The sequence below is a fragment of the Apaloderma vittatum genome, unplaced genomic scaffold, assembly GCF_000703405.1.
Source record: "Apaloderma vittatum isolate BGI_N311 unplaced genomic scaffold, ASM70340v1 scaffold13052, whole genome shotgun sequence".
Classification (NCBI taxonomy): domain Eukaryota; kingdom Metazoa; phylum Chordata; class Aves; order Trogoniformes; family Trogonidae; genus Apaloderma; species Apaloderma vittatum.
Window position 1 is genome coordinate 2,302 of NW_009703125.1, and position 10,254 is coordinate 12,555.

The following is a 10,254-nucleotide window of genomic DNA, read 5'->3' on the forward strand; positions in this document are numbered from 1 at the left end:
TTAGTGTCTCACTTCCAGTCTCTCAAACTGGGATATCAATATAACTGATGGGTAAAAGGCCTCATTCCTGTGTTTGGAGTGCTCAGTGTCAGTAGGGCAAGCTGTATGAATACAGAAGGAATATTTTAGCTATTTAAAGTTACTGCTTTGACAAATAGGTTAACACCAATAAATCTTCTGTCTCTGCTCAACAGATGCTGTGTTGCCTCAGAAGGAGGCAGGGATACCTTCCAGAATAGCCATGAACTGTTACTGGAAAGCAAGTTTCTTACTATTTGTTTCAAGTGCAGTGCCTCTCCAGCCAGCCCATCCCAGGGTGTTGCTGGTATCTTTTGATGGATTTCGGTGGGATTACATCTACAAAGTCTCAACTCCCAATTTTCATTACGCCATGGAGAATGGTGTTCATGTCAAACAGGTCACTAACGTGTTTTTAACGAAAACGTATCCTAATCATTATACGATGGTGACTGGTCTCTATGCAGAGAGCCACGGTATAGTTGCAAATGAGATGTACGATCCTATTCTGAATGAAACTTTCTCTCTGAACACAATGGATATCCACAACTCCAAGTTCTGGGAACAAGCCAGCCCAATATGGGTAACAAACCAGGGGGAAGGACATAAAACTGGAGCAGCTATGTGGCCTGGAACAGATGTGAAAATCCACGGAGTCTTCCCTACATATTACATGCCCTACAATGAATCTGTTTCCTTTGAAGACAGAGTTGCTAAGCTTATTGCCTGGTTTACATCCGAAGAACCCATAAACTTTGGTCTTCTCTACTGGGAACAGCCTGATGAGATGGGCCATATTCTGGGCCCAGAAAACCCACTTATGGGACCGGTAATTACCAATATTGACCAAAAGCTGGGATATCTCATGTCTGAACTGAAGAAAGCAAAGCTGTGGGATGTGATAAATGTCATAGTCACAAGTGATCATGGGATGTCACAGTCCTCTCCAGAAAGGCTCATTGAGCTTGACAAGTATGTGAATAGAGAGCTCTATGAAGTCATTGACCATTCTCCTGCAGTCGCTATTTTGCCAAAAGAAGGTAGGAGCTACAGCAGTAGATTCTCTGCAAAAAACACTTGAGTATTGAAACTCTGTAGACTTTGTTCATTAACTGAAGTGGTGGTAGCAGCACTGATGCCAGTAGGGCATCAGCCTTGAGCAGGGAGTACTGGCAGGATCACTGCTTTGTTCTTGCTCTCTCAAAAGGCTGGATTAACTTTCTGAAAAATGACCCGATCTGCCTGTTGTAGACTAATAGTGCCCAATATCCTTTAGTCTTTAGGAACAGTAAGATAATCTAATGGCTTTATCAAGGATGAATGGTGCTCTAGATAGATAACAACTGAATGTTACATATCTTGCCTTTCATCAAGATGCTAAAGCCGTAGTGGAAGAATTAGATGTCTTAACTCGAACAGTGAACTGAAACCAGATGGGGACCTTTGATAAAAACAAAGCGTATGTTTGCTATCTGATTAGCTGCCAGCTATTGTAGTTTGCTTTAGTTTTTTTCCTTTGCATGGAGCTAGAAGGAGCTGGTTTCTTTTCCATGAGACTTAACTTCTTTGGAGACATTCAAAACCTGCCTGGATGCGTTCCTGTGCAATTTACTGTAGGTGATCCTGCTCTGGCAGGGGGGCTGGACTAGATGATCTTTTGAGGTCCCTTCCAACCCCTAATATTCTGTGATTCTGTGAACTGAACACCTTCAAGCTCTTTCTCATGAGAAGCTTACATTCTGATAGCTGTGAAATAGGGATTTTCTGAGATCAGCAAGGCACTTACTGCTTGGGAATAGGCTGGGAAGTCTGATGCCAAATGGGATTTTACTGTGAACGATGCTCTGGATTTCTCACAGCAGCTTCTGTGTGCACTCTAATCCACTGTTGTCTCTTACAGCTATAATTAGCTTTTGGGAAGTGCATTTTGCCCTCTTCCTTTGGTTGTATTTCAAGTACTGATGAGTTCAGTAAACTTACCGATATGTTTTAAGTTTTTTCTTTCATTTTTTTTGTTTGAAGGCAGACAGGATGAAGTGTATGAAGCTTTGGCCAATGCTCATCCCAACATGACTGCCTATAAAAAGGAGCAGATTCCAGACAGATTACACTACAAACACAACAGTAGAATTCAGCCAGTCTTAGCAGTGGCTGATAAAGGATGGGAAATTGTACAGAACAAGTCTGATGGTTTTCGATGTAAGTATTCTGTCTCTACAGTTTTGTATATAGTGTTTTGCTATATCCTCCTAGTCAGAGACCTTACATAGTGCTTTCTCTCCCAGTCTCAACCAATGTTAATTTTTATTTTACTTTTCTTAAGATTGGGAAGGAAAACTCTGAAGCTAAGTGTGTAGAGTTAGTAATTTTTTTCCTGATGGGGTGGGATGCACCCTCCTATTAGGGGAGGGGGAATTAGTGTTTCTAAAAGTTACACTTATTTAGATAATTCACGTGTTTTATTGGCCACATACTTGAGGTCTTCTTGTGAGATCTTGAAAAGTGAAAAGTACTTCCTGAGTGCTTAAAAAAAAAAAGAAAAAAGTGGTAACTGAACTTATTGAGTAGAACATGGGTAGTGTTGTTTTATTTTGTGCTGTTGTACTACTTACTGGAGAAGGGTTGGGTTGGAAATACAAGAATGTTTACAGAAAGTCCTCAACTTCTGTGGATGCCTACACTTATAGTAACCTTGTTCTATTGCTAGAGAGTCTTTGAAAATTGTGTTACTGTACACCAGTGATTTTCTCTTGTCTTATGAGATGCATTCTAGGTAATTTGGAGGGAAAAAACCAACCACTTTTAAGTTTCTCACCTTGGGGCTTTGAGATTTATTACAAGTAGAATGGAGACAGTAAACTGTCATACGATCGTATGACGACGTGTCATACGATCAGTTCTAAGTTTCTTACTGGAAAACCTTTTAAGGTTTGTTGCTGATTATGAAGCTGAAGAGCATTACTTACAAGACTTAACAAGTTTTTCAGTTGTTGATAGCTGATGAGAGCAGCTTTCTGTGCCTGCATATTTATTTACTTGTTCAGAGATTTTAGTGTCCCTGTAAGGAAGGGAAACTGGAGATCTACTAGTAAAATCTGTAAAAACAAATCAGACAAAGTGTCAAAGCAGTCAGAGCTTAAGTTCTCTCTGCTAGTATGAGTCAGACAGTCTGTCTCTATAGGGTTGGGTTTTTTTCCTAAAAGATTTGATCCAGTTGAAATGTTGCGAGTTTTTCCTTGAGGAAAATCAAGGAGACTCATGTAGAACAGCATGCATTGACAAGTGCTGTTACTGCCATGTGTGCATACCCATTTCTTTTTTAATTTCCTCTTTTTTTTTTAAAATAGTGCTCTCCATTATTTTTTTTAAGGCATCTTCTTTCTATAGTTGTGAGATTTGGCATTTGCTAGGAGACGTTTGTGCTGTTGATCAAAATTCTTCTAAACCCCTGCAATAATAAATGATGGCTGTTCATGTTCTGCATTCTGTTTATTCTAGGAGAAGGTTCAATGCTTATTTTGCAACTTCAGAATGTTGACCTTTCTCTGTCTTTTAGTTGGTAATCATGGATATGACAACATCTTGCCAGAAATGCATCCAATTTTTTTGGCATTTGGGCCCGCTTTCAGAAAGAACGCCACCAAAGAAGTCATGAATGCGACAGACTTGTACCCCTTATTGTGCCATCTACTTGGTATTAACCCACTGCCAAACAACGGTTCCCTCAACGCTGTGAGAGATATACTTGCTGAAGAAGTTCCTGTAGCCTTCAGAACAGGCATTTACGCTACAGTTTTAGGAGTCTTTCTGGGCAGCTGTCTTGTGATGAGTTTTAGTGCTGTTTTTGTCAAGCATTTTATCCTCATCCGAGCAAGTACCATGCAGATGCAATATACTGAAGTTGCCTAGCTGCTGTTGTAAAATTACTAGCACTTGCTATTATTTCCTGTTTGATACTTGAAATTCAACTTCTACTAAAAAAAAAAAATTAATAGAGATGGATCAGCATAAATACGTGGAATAGAAGGAAACGGATGCTAATCCATTGGCACACTGGAGGATGTACATACTAGGTATGCAGAGAAAGAGCATGTTTCTGTTCTGCCCTACAACCAGTTATCTTTCAGGTGTTGAAAATATTCTAGGTAAACCTGGAAAGCTGCACTTGTATGTAGACATGTAGTGATAATAGACCTTGAATACTTGCTGCAGGTGAGTATTTCGAGTTACTTAAATCACTAGTGAAATCCTGATTTAGGATCCTGCCAATGACATCGATTTGTCATGTAGGAGAATTTTAAATTGTTTAAAGAATCACCATTAGATATTAGAAAAAGTGATTTTAATATGAGTTTGTAAAAGCACAACAAAGTTTGATTGTAAGGTTTATTCTGTTACTACATAGGAAAAATATACAAAGGCAAATCGACTTGGGGTTTGACTAGAATGATTTTACACAGAAGGTGGGAAAGGAAGGAGTAAGGGAGGCACTCCTGTTGAGTCACAAGGTTCAGAGTGGGCCCCCTTGTTCTCTAAATTCCTTCTCAAAGAGGAGTCTAGGTGCAGCTAGATCCAGTCTTAATTCCAGACTTGGTCAACGGCTTATTTCGCAAGAGGATTTAGGTACGGGGATTTTCGTGGTATTGATTTAACGTGGCATTATGGGTTCTATATAACTTTAAAATAAATTAATACTGTTCTGGTGAATTATAAGACGAGATGTGTGATTTTATAGCAATAATTATTCAGTCAACAATCAATGATCATTTATAATCAAGGTAGTGATTTAGGCAGTGGTCCAACAAAGCTCTCCGATCAAATCACACACACACACGGATACAGAGGTTAACCTGTAACTAAGATATTTCCTTTTCTGCAGATTACAGTAAGTTACCTTTTCCTTCATCGTCTTTTGCAAGCAGATGGTCTTTCCCTTTGTCAGCCTTACCAGCGGGCAGGCCAAGTCTGCCCTGCGAGGCGTCCCAGCTCGGGGGGAGATGCCAAGAAATGGCCCTCGGTGATCCCAGAGAGCTCCAACAGGGCTTACTTGGGATCAGGATTTACCGGGTTGCAGTCAGTACTTCTTCACTGTGACCATTAACTCTCGCTAGGCAGTCTTGGCACTCGTCAAAGTGAGCTGTCATCTAGGCAGGAGGAGTTTCGGTACATTCTGAGGCAATCAGGGGATTTGGGTGGGGTCAGGGGAATGCCTGATTGCCCCAGCTCAGCGTACTCCTATCTAGAACAGGAAAGCACCGTCTCTCTTTACCTCACTGCCTTGTTAGGTGAGATCAGGAAGTCCCAGGTGCTCCCAGCTCACTGCATTTTGTAATTAAGCCAGAACACAATGGCTGGTACTGACATCACAGCACGGCCCCACATGGGGTCTGAGCCACCATGGTACCTCAGTCTGAGCTACTTTAGGGAAGTAACACCAATTGAGGTGCATTTCATGGACTATTGCATGGTGATTTAATTTCCCCCCCCCACCCTTTTAATTTTTTTTCTTTCAAAGGTTTTTTTAAAATCTTTTACATTCCAACAAGTCAGCAAATGGGGCCAGGCTTCCGGTTTTTTATCTTCCCTACCCAAGGAAGCATTTGCATGGATCACCATTACAGATAATTTGGTGGACTAAATTCTGCAGAAACCAGCATTATTATTAAGATAGGTCATATGGTGCTAAGTGTCGTGGAGTTAAACTTCTTTCTTTAAACTACTGTATTAATTGTAGCCCCAAAGCATGGATCTAGGTGTTATTGCCTTTAGCAATCAGCATGAAACTGCTTAATTTTTAAATTATTATTATTATTGTAAATATAGATCTTTATGATTTTAGGTAAACGTAGCTCTTTTGTTTTTCTAGTGTTTCCTGTCCACTGGACTAAATTATAATTTCTACAAATTCCATGTGGCTGGCAGTTTAAAGACATGTCTGAGCACAACACCTGTATATCCAAATGGATTCTTTGATAATTCTATGATAAGAGGTTTTTTTTCAGACTGAGGCAGATGGATCAGTTAAGGAACATGCACGTACAAGCCGGTTTCAGAGTGCTGTCAAGCTTGTCCCTGGGTGCTACATCTAATCTGTTACTGGAGATGCTTCTCTTGTTTGAGTTTGGTTTGGTGTCTTGTGTTTTACATGATATGTCTGGGTGGACCTCAGAATGTGATGAGTAGGGTTAGACATGCAATTTAAGGAACATAAATCTTAAGCGATATGTACTTCTGAATCTGAAAGAGCACACTTTAATATGAAAAAAGGTATAAGGCTGGAGTTTGTTCCTCCAGAGGCAAGTCTCTGTAAGGGAAAATTATTAATTCTGAGTCAGCAAAATATATATTACTCTGATTCTTTTGCGTGGGGCAATAAACTTGCTGTTGCAGTTGTGGGTTTTTTGATGAGCACACTTAAACGGGAGCTGAGAAGCAGCTGACTAAGGTTTTTATGAAAAAACATTGTACAAAGTGAGAAAAGCTGTCCAGTTGTCAGACTTGTTTAAAAGCTGATTTTTTTTCCCCCTTTCTGTGGGAGTTTAGTATTTTTCTGCACTTTGCTTCTGAGTAGAGTGCCTGAAGGAGAAAGAAACTTTAAAAATTCACACAAGTACTCAGTCTGGTATCTCTGTAAGTGCAATTTATTGCTTTATCCACAGCACCTAGCGGAGAGCAAAGATGGAAACATTGGCCTTGGATGTGCTCTGTCAAACTAATGGTGCGAGTAACTAATACAAGCAGACTAGCAAGGAGCTGCAGCAAGCTGACTAACCAAAGTACAAAACGCATGTTGCTGAACTTAATTCCAGACTTAATGAATAACATCCAAGCGAGTTCAGAAATTGGCTGATTCCTCGCTGCCGCAGTGATGACTCTGCAGTGCCACGTTGTGAGCTGTCAGGTCAGAAGGAATCTGTTGGAGTCCTCTGTGGTGGCAGGGACACTCAGCACTAAGCTGTCTCGCAAACAGATGTGGAAAGTTTCCAGAGACCACAGCTGGGTGCAGTGGATGCTTGAGAGGGAAGGCAATGAAATATTTCAACTTGAAGGCACGTTCTGAAAGCCTGGCTGTCATAGCAGCTTTAGGAAGGCAGGAAACTAGCAGATCTGTTGGAAGAGAGACCTTAAATGTGGACAATATGTATGAAGCCTTGTGTAATTTAATCTGACTCATCTCTGCAATTCTGCTGTTACTGTTCTGTGCCCTGCCGTGTTTTCCTACGTTGATGTTTTCTTAAGAAAACACTGAAGGGAAGTGTCTGGGTTAGGTGTGCCGTGTGCCATAAAGCTGATTCTTAGTGCAGCTGACCATGAAGTTTGTCTTAATTTGCTGATGCCAGCTAAAAGTGAACGCTGCAGGGGCTTTTCAAGATGAAAGCAGTAATGATCTCTACAGTGGTTTCTACAGAGGCCGGGGAAGTCAGAGTAGAAAACCTAAACCTCTAAATTGTTACTAATCGCTTCTGTAGCCACCTTCGAAAAATCGGATGGCAGAAAGCAAATTGCTGCGCTGAGACCACCTTTTCTTGCTTATTTGCAGCGTAGTGTGTATTTAAAGAAAGATCTGCAGACTTGGTTAAGCAAATAACAGTGAAAATTGGAGATGCTGTAACCCTCACCTTGTAGCTGTGTCAGTTGCATACTTTTTTGAATTTGGAACATGTTGCTTCAATAGACTGCAGCAATTTCGTGGCAGTGCTTATGGCAGATGTAAAAATTACAATCCATTTATCTCAGAGGTGTTCGTTAAACTCCCACTTTTTTTAAATTGTGGCACATGTAGTTCTACCATCAGCCAAAGTGACCCTTAATTTTCTGAAGTTTGGGCTTACCTGCCCAAACATTCCTAAAGAGAAGAGCAGTAGGTTTCCCCTGACAAAGGGTTTGAGAACAGTAATACTCAAAGTAGACAGGGAATATAAACATGAGAATTCTTCTCCATGTCATTGTTCTGTATTGCACTGTGAGACTCTTGTCTGAGGAGGGTAAAATGAAGCTTTGTAGAAAATGAAAGGGAATCTCAGCATTTAGGCTGAAATGTGTTTCCTTTATTGCTTAGGAGTACTTGCAGGTACCTCTTGGGTAGTTACTTTGCTAGGATATTGGTCTAGCCAATGTTGAACACTGATTTAAGTTGTTGGGTGTTCGCTTCTTTCACGGGAGGTGCTCATGGGGCCTGGGCATTGTCAGAGCAATGGTGGGAGATTTAAACAGAGCGTAAGGGAACTGAGCAGACGGTCCCTGCAGTCGGGAACTGCTCTGGAGCCAGTCCAGCCCAGAAGCCTCCAGGAAGCCAGGCAGCCCCTGCTGCTTCTGGGAGCCTAAGGCAAGGCCCGGGTCCCAATCTTCAGGCACATGGTTGAAGACCATTGCGGTCCTCTCCACAGTAGTTGCCCCCTTTGACCATGCAATGGGAGGTGAGAAGCGGGCAGGGGATGGAGATGCTGCTCCTTCATGGGTGAGAAGAGACTTCTGTGAGCTCAAATCAAGAGACCCCTGCTTATTGGAAGAGTTTCTGCTCCTGGTAGGGCCTGGAGGGGATCTGCTGTGCTGCTTGCTCAGTCTGTATCCTGCTGGACGCTGTTCCGTTATCCCTGAGGACCGTTTCCCAGAGGGTATCATTTATTCTCCTTTATCATGATTTGTATCATGTATTCTCCTTTCAATTAGCTCTGTGACCTCAGGAAATCAACAATCTTAGGTCATTCAGGACCAGGAAATGTTGGCTGCTTTGCAGCAACATCTGCTCTGTCTGGACCAGGCACATCCTCTTGTGTCCCAGGGTGCTGCTCCTCCTCATCCGTGCCTGCCAGGGTCTCTGTGCTGGCCATGCCGCTGCCAGCTCTTCCCCCATCATGCTTGCCCGGTGTGGACTGGAGCCTCCATCCCCAGCAGGCGGGTGTCCACAAGCTCTGGGGACCCTTCTTGCAGTCTGGGCTCTGTCCTGCCAACTCTCTGGTCCCAATGTGCCCGTTCCCGTGCTGGAAGGGGGTGGGCAGGACCGGACCGGACCGGGTGCCTCTGGGGAGGGAAAGGCTGAGAGGCTTTTCATTGCAAGGTGACCCTTTCAAAGCTCTTCTCGCAGTTGAGGATCCTCTGGTGCAGCCCGTAGCGTCTCTGCCTCTTTAGTTTCTCAATGTGATGCTCCAGTTCGCTTCTGACGGCCTCATCCAGGAAGGGCAGGCCATACGTAAGGGGAACCACCACCACATCATGTTTTTCTGGGCTCTGAGGCGTTGGGCCAACTGAAGTGCAGAAACCATGTGAACTTACATTCCTATTAGCTGGCAGTTTGGGTTCTTGGTGAACTTCGGGAGCACTCTGCTGGATCTGGAGATTTGCCTCATCCACAAGACTGATGACAGATTCTTGTGGAGAAGTGCCAAGGGTGGTCGTTGTGATGGTGGTCCAGGAGTCATCGCTACCCTCGGGTGTCTCACAGCTGAGCCTGTGTGACAAAGAGGAGCAGGGAACGGCTGAGCCCAGCCCTCCCAAACACGCTGAGGCTCACCCTCCTGGCCCGAAGCAGGAGGAGACAGCATCATTGCCCTGGGGTCCCAGCCAGCTTGTGACCCAGGCCAGCCACAGCATCTCCCTCTGCCCCAGGAAAAGCGGTGGGCATGGTCAGCTCTGCACCATGGAGGACAGTCCTTCCACAAGGGCATCATCGTTCACCTTTTGAGCCCGCAGATTTATCTCCCTATGTCCTCCCCAAGTGGTTGCCCCCAGCCCTGCTTCTATCCCTGTCCCCATCCTCTTCTTCCGTGGCCTCACCTGTCCAGGTACCTCTCTAAGACATCGAAGTCTCTTTTCAGCTGGCAGACTGCTTCATACGTGCCATCCCATTCTGGGCAGACGGGGCTGCTCCAGAGGGGCAGAAGGCAGCGTTAGAGGGACCTCTCTTGTTAGGTGGATACTGGAGGGGGCTTTTGTGCCCCAAGGAGGCAGGGATCCACTTACTGGGTGGAGGTCTTCGAGGGCTGTAAAGGCTCCGGGAAGACAAAGCCTGCAGGCAGAAGGGACAGAGTGAGCAGATGGGGCATCCCCACATGGGGCACACAGGAGTTGTCTTTGCAGGGCAAGTGCCCTCGCTCAGGGGCTGCTCACCTCTGGCATCTGCCTTCTTGCCTCTGCGCCGGCGCTTCTTCTTTCTCCCTTCCTACAAGGGCATGGGAAGCAGCAGGTGAGAGGGGAACACTTCCCGTGGTCTCAGCAGCACCAGAAAAACAACACACC

At 43.9% G+C, this 10,254-nt stretch overlaps 1 protein-coding gene across 1 annotated transcript; it reads left to right on the plus strand.

The window, feature by feature from the left end:
- Positions 1-241: 241 nt before the first annotated feature.
- Positions 242-3,927, plus strand: ENPP5 (ectonucleotide pyrophosphatase/phosphodiesterase 5 (putative)). Its single transcript, XM_009864515.1, has 3 exons — positions 242-1,058; positions 2,041-2,217; positions 3,575-3,927. The coding sequence occupies exons 1-3, from the start codon at positions 242-244 to the stop codon at positions 3,925-3,927; spliced, it is 1,347 nt and encodes a 448-aa protein (XP_009862817.1).
- Positions 3,928-10,254: the final 6,327 nt, after the last annotated feature.

Excerpts from the sequence above, each read along its gene's own strand:
- ENPP5 (XM_009864515.1), top strand. The coding sequence starts at position 242 with ATGAACTGTTACTGGAAAGCAAGTTTCTTACTATTTGTTTCAAGTGCA. Across the intron at positions 1,059-2,040 it reads CGCTATTTTGCCAAAAGAAG|GCAGACAGGATGAAGTGTAT; the intron begins GTAGGAGCTACA and ends TTTTGTTTGAAG. Across the intron at positions 2,218-3,574 it reads CAAGTCTGATGGTTTTCGAT|TTGGTAATCATGGATATGAC; the intron begins GTAAGTATTCTG and ends TCTGTCTTTTAG.